At 43.2% G+C, this 13612-nt stretch overlaps 1 protein-coding gene across 2 annotated transcripts; it reads left to right on the plus strand.

Moving 5' to 3' along the window:
• The first annotated feature begins 660 nt into the window (after nt 1-660).
• On the plus strand, nt 661-10772 carry LOC139341719 (stress-induced-phosphoprotein 1). 2 transcript variants are annotated; one of them, XM_070978367.1, is made up of 16 exons: nt 661-849; nt 3306-3388; nt 3480-3560; nt 3646-3702; nt 3790-3981; nt 4153-4266; nt 4676-4721; nt 4894-4984; nt 5088-5229; nt 5366-5470; nt 5674-5764; nt 6616-6649; nt 6868-6945; nt 7795-7897; nt 7995-8116; nt 8248-10772. In XM_070978367.1, the coding sequence occupies exons 1-16, from the start codon at nt 792-794 to the stop codon at nt 8381-8383; spliced, it is 1533 nt and encodes a 510-aa protein (XP_070834468.1). In that variant the 5' UTR covers nt 661-791; the 3' UTR covers nt 8384-10772. The 2 variants fall into 2 exon arrangements, with proteins under 2 accessions (XP_070834468.1, XP_070834469.1); XM_070978368.1 differs by having other exon boundaries at nt 667-849; nt 6871-6945; nt 8248-10761.
• Nucleotides 10773-13612: the final 2840 nt, after the last annotated feature.

Below are 13612 nucleotides of genomic sequence, written 5' to 3' on the forward strand. Positions count from 1 at the left end.
CTAATTCAAGCAAGAGTCAGAATCCTGAACTTGAAGCAGCTAAAAAGAATGCAACCATTATTCATTTTATTATGTACACCTGTGTTTTTCCTAATGTGACATGCTGAAGTGTCCTGTGGAAAAGGCCTGTTTATTCTTTCAGTGTTTCCATATAAACATGAAGCAACAATTAAATTATTGTTCGATGACTGTTTGACTGAATGTGGCCTAAAGATCAGCGCTTTGACAGAAAAGCATTATTCTAACATAATTGTGGGGTGACCAAACTGGTTTCTCTTCTGGTGAGTAATGAGTCTGTTTATATATTTCAAATGACAATAGTCTTTGAGTTAAGTTCTTTTTTTTTTTTTTTTAGGTCAAACCTTACTTGAAACTGTACAAAATCTGTACCCTGTGAGATTCCTATATTTAACTATATTCCCCCGTTTCTGTTACTTGTGATAAACATGCATTAAAAAATACATGTTTAATATCATTTAATTGACAATAAAATGCATATCACTCCAATTAATTATGGTATCAAATCATTACCTGCGACATTAGTCGTGGTTAAAGGTCATTCTCTGTGTGATTTTATCTGGGCCGTTCAATAATCGATCAGGCTGTCCTGTCCCTTTAAGACGCTGCTCGGGGTGGACCCCGCGTCGCGTTTGACGCTCAGGAAGTGGACCAAACCACCAAAGATTCCCGCAGATTCGCTATCGGCTGTCCCGAAACAACGAGCGTGTTCGCACTAACCTAAACCTTTGTTTGATTATTTTTAGTGGGATATTTCGAGACGATAATGCTGGATGGTTGCGCTCATGAAATTCACCAGAGATATATGCCGGCTGTTGGGACTCGGGAGCGGTAAGAAACATCCCAATGTTCAAAACTTTCTAAACTCAACCGCGAGTTCAACTGGTTCCGTAAACGGTAACGAAACGCGTGTGAAAATGAAAATGGGGTGAAATGCGACGCCTGGGTTATTAGACGATATATTTGTGGTCGTGCTTCGGCTTTGGGGTACGGGTCTTTGTCGTGAGGTTCAAACTGGGTTCTTGGTTAAACCATGAAATGTCGCTTCTTCCAGGTCCACCCTTGCTTGCACCGCTTCCAAGTTCGCTCAGTCGCTGCCAAGAAGTTGTAATAACGCACCAGAAACACACTTAAACGGAGTTTTACCTTCACGGAACCAATACTAAGTAAACTTTAAACCAAAACCTTAACTACCTGCAACCAAACTGTAGCAGGAGATGTGCCTAAAAGACTGAAACTAGCACAGATTAGAGGTACATTCCCTCGTGCATGTCGGCATGATAACAATGCTTCAAATAGGTGGTGAAAGCCCTGAAGCTCAGGACGAGCTCAGCGGTACGTTTCGAGCATCAAGTTATGTCTGTGAATTTGTCATGTGCTCACACTTTGTTCCTCTTCTCGCTTCTCCATCTGTGTGTTGTTTCCTACTTGAGCAGGTTGGTTGTGTTAAAGCGTCATCAGTTGCTGTCGAGCATCCCAGAAGAGCTCTTTCAAACGCCTCTGGTCGGGAGTGGATGACATGATCTGCCTCTTTTTGGGCTGTTTTCCTTCTGGTTTTGTGATGAAGGAGGTGTCACTGTCCGTGTATATTAGCATAGTGAAAACTCAGCTCCATGCTTGCAGCCTTGCGCTTTGTGGGTTGAAAGGCTGATGATTCACTGAGCGTGTTACTGTTTGGTCTTTGGTCACCACACTTCATTCAGCCTGGTAGTGACCGGTGTAATGATAAGGTTAGATTCTCTCTCTCTGTAATGCTGAGCTGAGGGAGGGCAAAGAAAAGGAGACGTGAAGCTGATTTCCTGGTTACAGTCCACGATGGCACACTGTTATTTTGCATTCCTGTGGAAAGAGCTCACCTTTCAACTCAACACTAATTTAAGCAGTCTCCTTGAAAGGGAGAGACAGAGACTCTTTTGTTGCGTTTGTCCACGTATCTTGTATCATTTCTGTGTTGGGAGGGTGTTCCATTCTAGTTAAGATTTAACGAAAAGTCAGATTCGGCTGATGGGATGGAGCTGGGCTTTAGCTGTGGTTGCGTCCTCACATATGAGGCGTAAGCCAGACACGGACAGCTGAAATTCTTTCCACTTCATGTGTATGTTTGGAGACACCGGCTCCATGCAATGGCAGAACTGTAGACTCTTCACAGTGCCAGACTTTGTTCAAGAGATTAAAAACATGTACATGGATGTTTGGTGTCAGGGTTAAAAAGTGACTTTCTCTAATTGTATGTTTAATGCATTTCACAGCACTGTCTCAAACGTTAGCCGGAGGCCCTGTACCCTGTAAAATATAGAGAATGAGGAAGTCCAGTGGCAGCTTGTCTTTTCGCCACAAGAGACGTAGAATGCAGCACATAGAGCAAAACTGCGCTGAGTAGCAGGAGAGCTGCAGTCACTCGCATCAATGCCTCACGAGTCACAACATGAGTCACCGACCAAGTATGAATTTGTCACTACTCTGGAGATCTTTGCTGAACAAATTGAAATCTGACACCACATAGATTCCTGCATGGTCCGGTGTTTTGCTTCCCTTTGTCTTGCCATTTGTTTGCTGCCATTGGGCCCAAATCAGTGACGGGGTCCTGGTTTGATCTGATCTGTGCCCTCCCCCCAGAATACAAACATACACACACACACATATATCCCACATTCAGGGCAGTGGTTGTTTTGTCTGTGTCATCTTCAACCTAGTTTCTGAGGTAAGATATCGTGTGTTCAAACAGCAAGTGCCCGAGGCAGCTGTGTGTTGCGTGTGGAAAAGTCGAGTAAACATGCCTGTCTTAAGACCGAGAAGAAACAACTTGAATCGATCTTGCTGAGCGGTTTTCTCTTCCTTTGTCTCAGGTCGTGCTTTCCTGCCTTTTTTTTTTTAATAACAAAGCCTTACATCATCTTTCCTGTCTCCACCCAGTGTCACTTAGAGTTTAGCTTTTTATTATCAAAGCTCGTAGCGGTTAGACTTGGATGTGAATGAGGTAGGAGGAACATGTTGGTTTACAATTCAGACAACCCTCATTTCTCCTGGGTTCTCAGGTAGGGACTCTTACAAAGGTCTTAGTCAGCATGCATGTGGATAAGCTTTTTGTTCCTTTGTCTTTATAACATGATGGAACACAATGTACATAAATAAGGACTTTTCCTCTATGCTGCTATATCTTTTTCTGAAGAATTAAGACATTTTCTTGTTTGGAGCAGTAACATATCTACTTCCCAAACACTGACAAAATTGAAGGCAGCAGTGCAACAGGGTTCTTAAGAGCAGATGTGCTGTGTGTCTCCCACCAGGCCCCCCTGTCCAGCAGCAGGAGGAGCAGATGGACTGTGGTGCTGCAACCCCTGACCCAAGTGATGATGCCACTTTGTCACAGGTAAACAAATAGTGTCAGACCGACAGGGCATTGTTAGGGCCGCAAGGGTGAAGGTACAATGTGCAGTGTTCAACTGTGTGTGTTTGTGTAGGATGCATTAAATGGAGAGGAGGACTTGAGTGAGGAGGAGAAGGTCAGACGGAAGGCAGAGAGACGCAAAGCCAAGAGGAAGGTGAGCACACAAATCCACTTGATGTACTTTTAATAAGGTCTGTTTTTACTATAAATGATGTGTTCTGATGTGTCATCTCTTTCAGCGTCGTCGAAAACGAAAGAAGCAGGAGCAGGTTAAGCCAAACGAGAGTACTGAACAGGTGACGATCACATTCCTTTCCTTCTAGAAATGCACTCTACATTTGACCGTGATTAACTGGATATATATGTATGATTCTGCACATTAGGATGATGAAGACGAAGATGGAGGTGCAGAGTCTGAACTGGATGAGAGCGAGTCAGAAGCAGAAGTCGCTGCTGAGGAGGAAAAACGAGTGCAAAAAGTGGAGGAAAGTGAGGCAGCGGCGTACGTTGCCACTCCAGTCATGCCTCCGTCAGGAATCAAAGGACAGAGGGCCCAAGCCAGATCCACTGAAGAGGTAGGGGCACTACATTAGAGAATCGCACATGTATGAACCTCCAGTCAAACATTAAGTGTCAGATCTCTAGTTAAAGTCTGTGAATCAGTTGGTAGAGTCTCTGTTGAATACGAACGCCTGCATGCTTGTATGCCTGGATGACAGGATTATCGGACTTTCTGTGTCCCGCAGGAGCCTGAGTGGGATGTAAGCAGTGCCTTCTTTGCTAATGCTGCTAGCCATATCAAACCCAAAGGATCAAGTCGCAAGTCCAAAGAAAACAAAGAGAATGAGGCCAAGAGAGAGGTGAATGAATACGAATAGATAATGTAAGATGAGTAGGAAGAGCAGGAGCTCCCGGCGTAACTGTCCACTATTTTTCTTGTGGCAGCGGTTCAAAAGTCCGATTTGTGGAAAAGTGGACTCTGGACCATAAAAGCCTTTACAACAGTTGCTGAAATGTGGGTGCGTGCGTGCGTGCGTGCGTGCGTGCGTGCGTGCGTGCGTGCGTGCGTGCATGCATGTGTGACTTACTCTATCTCAGCTGTAGGTGACGCTTTGACCTCAGGCATTTGTGCAGCGAATCAAGCCCATGCTTTATAGTTCGTTTTGTCAGCAAATGCAAATCTGAGTATTTCCTGTTGAGAATGTTCAAAACGTGATGATCAAGTACATTTTCACAGCTGTGAATTATAAACAGGTATTTTTCTTACAGACGAATGGAACTGACAGCATGAGCAAGAAAAGCACGTCACTGACAGGTGAGGAATGATTCCTACACATCAGGGGACACGGTCATCCTTTTAATTAGTTATTAACTGATTACATGTACGTTTTGGACAAGCGAGTCAGCGTGCAGCACTGCAGGCAGTGCAGCCCGGGGCGTCCACCTCACCAGAGAATTATTTACAAGCATTTTTTTCTTTCTAGCAGAAAAAGGGATCAAGCTGGTGCAAGAGGGGCAGTACGCACAAGCAGTCACTATGTTTACAGAAGCCATCAAATGTGATCCAAAGGATAACAGGTACATCACTTGTGCTCATGACTGGTTTATTATACAGAGGGTGCATACATCACATGACACATGTAACAAATTCCTGTTGTGTTTTTAAAATGACATTCTGCAGATTCTTTGGGAATCGTTCCTATTGTTATTACTGCTTGGAGCAGTACCCTCAGGCCCTGGCAGATGCTGAACGCTCCATTCAGCTGGCTCCAGACTGGCCCAAAGGACACTTCCGCCAGGGCAGTGCCCTCATGGGCATGAAGGTGGGCTCACGCTACTGTGTGCTTGTGATATAGTTTATAGTCAAAGAAAATTCTGCTGAATAGCTTCACACGTAAGCCTTTGTGATAAAATTAGCCTTTATGTTCTCGTATTTGTGGGTCTCTGTGTGTGTTGTAGCGGTACAGTGAGGCAGAGAAGGCTATGGAGCAGGTGCTTAAACTGGACAAAGACTGTGAGGAGGCTGTCATTGAACTCTTTGACTGCAAAGTGCTGCAGCTGATGGTAAATAACACTCGTAAACAAAGTGGCAAAGGTGTTTCCTGTAAAACTTTGCAGCTGTGAAGGAAAATAACCAGAGCGTCCTCTGAACTTTGCATTTTGAGAAGCGACATGTTGCTGTTAAACTAGTCATCCTGACTTAAAACTTAATATCTTTGATTGTATTTTCATGACTAGCTACTCATTTTCCACTATTCTTTCCTCAGGAGCTTGGTTTTGAAGAAGGGCAGAGTGTCCTGCTGCTGGAGAAATTTTCAACTGTGCAGGCTGTTCTGTCCTCTTCTGATGTTCCCAGGGGTAAGATCACATGCGCATATTTTCTTATTCGATAGAGAGGGCTTGTGTTTTCATACAGATGCATTATGCTTAGTGGCTGTCCGTCCATACGTCCGTCTACTCTCACCTAGAGGGAATTTCTTCTAATTTGTCACAACAATCACTTGGACTCAAGCATGAACTGATAAGACTTCGGTGGTCAAAGGTCACTGTGACCGCACATGACACGTGTTTGACCTTAACTCAAGAATCCACACACCAATCATGACAAAATTTGACACAAATGTCTCGTAGAATAAAATGATGGCATTTTATATCCCAAAGGTCAAAGGTCGGCTTCACGGAAATGTCATAATTTTCTGCTGAAACACTTTTCTGGCCATTATTGAACACCATAACTCAGGAACAGAAGGAGAGATTGTGACCGTATTTCACATTTGGTCACATACAGAGTTGCTGACACTGATCTCGGTGTTCACCTTGAAACTGAGCTGATGCTGTAGATCTTCTTTGTTGAAGATGAGTGTGAAACATCCATGTTTTACAGTTTGTAGCTTCTTTGCAGTAACATCCATATTTGAAACACTGTAGTCCACCGTAAGCTCATTGGTTCTGCTGATATTGAGCTTCAGGTGATTGTCGTTGCACCATGTGATGAAGCTCTCTATCAGTCCTCTGTCCTCCTGTAAAAATGGTCTTTAAGTGAAGACAGCATGCTTCTCAATAGAAGTGATTCACTGGAAACATACATGTCAATATAGTGCAACAGTTAACACCTTTTATTAAACTGCTTCAGAGTTTTCAACAACCATGAGGTGGTAGCTGTAGTTCTACATGAATATTTTATTGATGGAGCTCTTTTTCATTTGCAGCTTGGAGCCCAGATCCATCCGTCGTGCCACCAGGGTAGGTGACCACTTGTTTGCCTGATCAAAGCGAGGGGTCAGAGGGGTTTGCAGCGTCTCATGTGGCTAAAATATGTTTTGTTCACTTTGGTGTACACATTTGTCTGTATAGGCTGTCGTGCATGTAGTGTTCTTTGGAGGTTTCAACAGTTGATCTCAGTTGTGGTTTTAGTTGTGGTTTTATTGCTTTCAGTTACGTTCTCTTTCTCTTCCCTTCAGAAGCCCTTGTCCGTCTCTGTGGGTGGGAAACGTGACAACTGAGCTAACTGAGAAACACCTTTGGGACCTTTTTAAGACGTATGATCCTATTCCAATAAAACATTTGATACTTATTTAACTTACTGACTTAAAGTGCCAATTTCAAAGATTTCTGTCCTGGCTGATTTGATGACACCTGTTGTTACTGGTGAGAACTGTAAATGCAGTTCAATACTGCAGGTCACATAATTCTCAGGGCAGCAAAACAAACTCTTACCATTTTAATTAAGTAATCAGGCAATAATTGTCCTTATTTTCATTATTCTGTGAGCAACTGTGATCTGATTTTATGCTGCACCCTGCAAACAGCAGTGCACAGTGAAAGGAGTCAGTGACCTTGCTGAGAAGTTGGTATGCAGCCTGTCGCCTGCAGCTCTTCATCCAAGAGCTCACTGTGGCTGCTCCTTCTTGTTTCTGATCTGCTGTCAAAAAATGACAAAACTGACAACTGACAGGATTTTTGATGAATGATAGCAGTGAGTGCAAAGCTTGCTGACAAACTCATTAAAAGTCAACTTGTTTCACCAGTTAAATTATCTTAGTGTGAAGCTGCAGCAGTAGAAAATGTTTGGTTTGCATTAGCAGTAACTTACTACAGCGTTTTTTCCAGGAATGTCGAGCAGTTTGTTAATGCTGCCATTATATAAATCTGCCAATGCTTTCATCAGTGGGCCATAGGCTCAGTCACCATCATGTTACCTCATTTGATGATAGTGACTTTTTGAGATTGTAACTTTAAAGTCAGTCTGTATAATCACAATGTTCCTGTCCCTAATTCACTAAGTGGAGAGGCATTTCAGCACTTATGTACCTCTTTGAACAGTTACATTGAAACCTAACCCAGGTGGTCACTGACTTGTCTGTTAAATTGTTTGCTTGGCGTTGTAGGTATGGTGAGATAGAGAGTATCCGTGTGCTGCATGAGAGATTCTGTGCCTTTGTCAACTTCAAGAATGCAAACATGGCTGCCCGTGCCATGGAGAAACTAAATGTGAGTACTTACCTGGTTTCCCCCGCTCAATCTTTTGTCGTTTTTTTCAAAGAACATTGTTGTGGACTTAGATCTGCATGTATGCTTCCTCTCACAGGGTTATTGTATCGAGAACACACGTTTAGTGGTGCGCTATCCTGACCGTCGCACTCAGAGGGTCCTTCCCATTCCACTTAAGACCTGTCTCCCTGTCACACAGCAAGCAGGCGCGGCTGCTGGGTAAGCCTCACTTAAGAATCTCCTTACGTCACTGAAATCATCCCACAGAACTGCAGTTTTAATTGCTTTTATACGTAATATGCTTTCTCTGTTCCCTGCTGTGTCTCCATGTAATTTTCCTCTCTGCACAGACCGCGACGACGTGGCCCAGTAAACGGAGACGAGTGTTACTTCTGGAGAACAACCGGCTGCCATTTTGGGGACAAATGTCGCTACAAACACATTCCTGATCAGAAAGGCAAGGACCGGAAGCCCTGGCAGCCTTGAACTTGGCCTGCTCTCTGCTCCAGTAGTGTGCAGGAAACTAGGATGCACAGACTAAGCCAAAGGAGCCGGCACTTACTGGACCAGGTTCCTTGGGCTAAAAATATTTACTGTAGCGGAATGGACTGGAGTAGTCACAGGTTAGGAGCCAGCACTCAGGCTCCTGGGCAGGGATAGTCATACATATGCCATAAAAGTCTGGAAGTATTAAGGTCTTTAATTCAACCCAGGACTAAACTGAGCAAAATTGCTCAGTAGTACATCAACCAGTCTCTGTTTTGAATAATAACCTTTGTTATCGTAGCACTTCATGGCACAAAGTGACCTATTCCTGCTTAAGGGGATACAACCTAATGTCACAGGCAGACAACACGACTAGTAAGTGAAACTGCCCTGGTCGCTGTTGAAAAAGGAGTAATGGCTCTGTCATATACAGCAGTAATGAAAGGACTCAGTATGGATTTTTTTTTTCAGACCAAGGTTCTTTAGTGACGGTCATGGGGACCTTCCTTCTTTAGAAATCCCATCACAAAGCAGTGTTCCTCCCCATTTTTAAAGTTCACTCACTTGACTTATACAGTTTAGGTTTTTCCATGGCCCTCAACTGCTCACACCAGTCTGCAGTTCATACTGGGGCTCTGTTTCCCACTTGTTCCTGTGCCAATATGTGCACATTGTCCAGCAGACCAAAGACATACAGTACCAACAAACGAACTTGACATTTCAGTACCTCCTCTATGCAGATGAGGGTTTTCTTTGAGCTAGTAAGCTACAGAGACCCTGAGAGGTGCCTTTTAAGATGACCATATGTGGCTAAAGAGACAGCAGAATTGAACGTATAAATGCATGCAGTAGGTGTGTATGTCATTTAATTTGCTTATTGGCTGCCCTTTTGTTGAACAGTTGGATACACACACTGCATGCCTGTTCAGTTGTCCTGACAAGTTATTGAGGACTCATTGTACTTCAGAACCGTAATTGTTGGATATGGAACACCTGACGATATCATGAAGTTCAGGACAACACTGCCTTTATGAAGGCTGTAGTATTCAGTTTTTGGCGAGACTGTCAGATTTGAGGCCACGGTTTTTGGTTTGGTTGTATTACATTGTATGAAATGTCAGGTGTGGCGCTCGGTTCTGCAGACTTTTCCCTGTTTTTGTGGACTATAGGAGAACTGATTGTGGCACTGGTCTGCGCATGCAATGCAAGTGAATAGCCTTCCTGAGTTTGTATCTCAGCATTTCCTTATGAAATATGCTTTCCAGGTACATCTGCGCAGGAAGCATCACAGTGCTTTATGTCTATGCAAACTAAAAGTGTGTTTGACAGACACACCTACGACCTCTGGCACAAGTAGTCTGTTTTCGTAGGTCAATGTCTGTGACCAACGGGGCCATGTCGTTGGTAAGGTAGTTCATACTACAGGACATTGCCTTTCAAAAATTCACACTCAGTCATGTGCATACATGTGTAACGTGATCCGCTTGAAGAACTTATGAACCTTGAAAAGCAGTGTTTTTTTTGGGGGGGGGGTCTCCTTTTCAGTATTTCAGTGAACCAAAGAATGCTTCATCTGATGAACCTGCACTGAAAATAGCTTCAATCTTTCATGAGTTTCAACACTAGACAGTGCATTAAAGCCCATTGTCATGTGTCTGTATCATCCATTAGATAACAATTACATCCGGTTCAAGTCCACACTACGTTGACTAGCACACTATGCACAGCACAGTCAGAGTATTTATTTTCCTATTTATACCTAAGTTTTTTTTCTATTTCTTTTTTACAACATACCATGGGAGCTGAATACAGCTTTTAAGTCTTTCATTCTTTGTCTTTTCACTTCATGGTAGGTTAAAGAAATGTCCCCTCCTCTGTGTTTCTGGCTTTAAGAGACTAGCATTATTAAGAACCATTGGTGCAAACACTGTCTAATGCCGCACTTCCTCTTGTATTACTCTCGGTCTTACAGCTAAAACTTGTGAAACATGAATTGAACACAACACCTTAAGACTTCACTTGTCAATTAAACAGACTTGTTTCTTCTTTGACTGGTGCTGTTAACTATGGTTGCGCAGTGCATTTAATTTTGCAGACTAATAACGTGTTAGATGTCGCCATAGCATATTTTGATTTCATCTTGTGGATATTTTAAAATTGGACAGATGCAACATTTCCCTGAGTTTAATCTTATCTATTTGGCATGTTTTTAGTCGTTATACCTTGTTTCAAACTATTTGAGGAAAATGGATTTTTAATCGTGATGTACACATTGATAACCAGAGCACTGCAATCCTGTTAATCTTCCAAATATTTTGTATTATCGTTACTGCACTGCAAAAGAGTCTTTTATATTTAATAAATGTATTTGAACCACCTATACCACATATTTATGAGTCTCTACATGAGTAATGGCACAAACTGGGGGAAACATGTCTGAGGTGTGAGGTTATGCTGCTAATGTCAAAGATGGGAATGTTCTGGAAGCTGTCTGTTGGTGTCCCCCCTGCCACAAGGCGGCAGTGTTGTACACGAAAGCTTCTCACTGAAACATGTCCCCAACTTAACCAGCCAGAGATGAAACGAGGATGAATGTATACGCACTGCATAGTAGGTACATTCATCTTTTTTGATCTCCAGGAACCAAGACGTTGCTTTAAGTCATTCCTGATGCTTAAAACCCCGAAGATGTAAATCAAAGCAGACCAGACTGGTGTGGGGGGATATGGTAACCCTCTCATCACTTGTAGGAGACACTTGTGTGGCCAGCATGAAAGATGCGTTAGGGACTCCCAGACCAGTGGAAGATGGAGACATGACTAACGGTGCTCAGAATGTGTGGGAAAAGCAACCATTAGGCCACAGATGACGTTTTGAGGAACTGCAGCCTGATCCCACCTGCGTGTGCTTCATGCAAGTGTGAGATGCTGAAAAAGGAAAGGAGCACTCCACAGATTTTACATGTACACATGAAGTAAAGTTCACTCATCAAACTGAACTGCATGGTCTGTGAAAACGTGTATAGCGCCTTCCACGGTTTCAGAAATATCCCAGTAACAAAAAGGCTGCATTCCAAACGAGGCGTGGAGTTTGAAAGAAGGGAGCAGGGGTGGTCTACTAAAACATGTTTTAGGATATCACGGCCTCTGCTGCTTTGGAAATTCCCCTGCTTATGCAAATGTACATTACTGAATTGGTGGAGTACCCCTTTAAAACGGCATGAAGCATTTAAACGTATGGATTTTAGGCAGAATGAATATATGATAAAGGATTTTCAACCATTTTTTTTAATCAGATTTAAGAGGGCATGGGAAGACATTCATTATAACTCTTAAATTTTAACCTCATTTTAAATATTTTTGACCTCACAGTCAAATTTTAGCCCACCTTCTTGTTAAAAACGGCGATTGATGCTAAATCTAATGATGTCGACCTCCGTGCGCAGCTCCGTCGGCCCTCAACCTGTGCAGCACATCCTCCACACACCACATGCCTACATGCTCCTATAGCGAGTTTGAAAGTAAAAGCATTATGAAAGCTGGAGAGACGGCCATGGGGGTGAGTGTGAGGGGGTGCTGTCGTTTGAAAAAGCACTTGTTTATTGTTGGAGAGCATGTATTTATTTCATGCCTCCACAGATTGTGGGTAAGGGCAGAGCCGGCTCGGTCGGCGTAATTAGAGAGGTGGAGAGAGAGAGAGAGAGCTCTGCCACAGAGAGCTGCTTCGCTCAGATACTCTCAGCCATGTGAGCCCTCCGAGACCTTGTAACGCACTCTCACTGACACACACACCCACTGAGCTGTTAAATATTGGCACAAGAGCAGGGACACCTGTCTAGTCTAGTTTAATTAGTCTGATATGCAACAGTGCGTCAAGTTATAATGGAAGGATGTCACAGAAAGCAATGATAGTTATATTTTTAAACCCCCTTTTCCTTTCCTTTTTTTTTTTTTTTTTTCTCTCACACATCTCTCATTCCTCTCCCTGTCGGCCTTGGAGATCCCTCTGATTTGGCCCCGGTAATAGGGGGTCTGCTCTTCCTGTTCGGGTTTACCAGTCAGGGAGGGACCACCATCCTGCCACCCAGTCGCACCATCTCTGGCACACACAAACATCTCAATTACAGCTTCAAAGTTTACATGTGTGCACACAAATACACACATATGTAGCATATGATTTTTTTCCCTTCACCCTGTTAGAACTCGGCTCCACACGTGAGTGTTTTTACGGCCGTGGTTGATGTTTCAGTTCCTACCTCCCCAGTCATGATTGTAATTTTTCATGTCTATGAATAAACCTCGCTGCCTCAGAAAGGTGCCCACTGAGGTTTACATGAACACTGAAATACAGTTTATCAACACAACACCCCAAGGCCAAAAATGTCCCGCTAAATGCTAAATATGTCCCGAATCCTCCCGAAATGGCTCAAAAAATAAATAAACAAGTTTCAAACATGTAGAAAGGCCTGAGTAGACATCTAGTGGAAACCTAAGTGGGATCAGGACAGAGCACTGAAGTGACCCCGGCTGGAGAGCCGTAAGAGGAGGAGTTTTTCCTCATTTTTTTTTTATCGGGATCCGCACTGCTTAGTTAAATGTTCATGCTTTCTGTACCATGATGACAGGTTAGACTACAGTAACGCACTCCTGGGCAGTATAGCATATTCTCATCAGTCACATTCACCATGGCTACGGTGAGGCTGGGCCTATTTTAGAGTTGGTGGTTTGCGGCCATCTCAACAAGGAAATATCTACCCTGTGGTATAGGGAGCTTCTTTGAGACACTTGGGACTTGGTGTTTGAAACTATTCTGAGTCCTTCCTGTTGGTTACGTATACACACGTTTGCTCTTAAAGTTTCGTAACGCTCTCGAGTTGCTCAGCCTATCAGAGAAGAGAGGTGTAAAGAGGCCAAATCAGAGAGAAACACTTGATTCAATCATGAAAATGGGTTTCATAATGTATGACGTCCATTTCTGCTAAGGTATTAAACATCCTGTCCTGAAATTGATGAGTTTTGTGTTTGCTGGAGACAAATTTCTCAAACATTCACTGTCAGATTCATTTATCTGCGAGGACTGGCTGCCCTATGTTGCGTCTCAGAGCTCATTCAGCAATGCATAAAAGTATTCCTCCACTATTATACAAATGTCAGCAAAGAAAGGAACTTAAAATGACAAATCCTCCATCAGTGGAAGGAACCCACCACTCTGATATTTTTAGATTTGATA

This window comes from Chaetodon trifascialis, chromosome 13 (assembly GCF_039877785.1).
Source record: "Chaetodon trifascialis isolate fChaTrf1 chromosome 13, fChaTrf1.hap1, whole genome shotgun sequence".
Taxonomy (NCBI): Eukaryota; Metazoa; Chordata; class Actinopteri; order Chaetodontiformes; family Chaetodontidae; genus Chaetodon; species Chaetodon trifascialis.

What these genes read in the sequence shown, in the direction of transcription:
- LOC139341719 (XM_070978367.1), top strand. Translation starts at nt 792, where the DNA reads ATGGTTGCGCTCATGAAATTCACCAGAGATATATGCCGGCTGTTGGGA. An exon ending in GCTGTTGGGACTCGGGAGCG is followed by an intron (nt 850 to 3,305) that starts GTAAGAAACATC and finishes GTCTCCCACCAG; the next exon opens with GCCCCCCTGTCCAGCAGCAG. An exon ending in GTGCCCTCATGGGCATGAAG is followed by an intron (nt 5,230 to 5,365) that starts GTGGGCTCACGC and finishes TGTGTGTTGTAG; the next exon opens with CGGTACAGTGAGGCAGAGAA.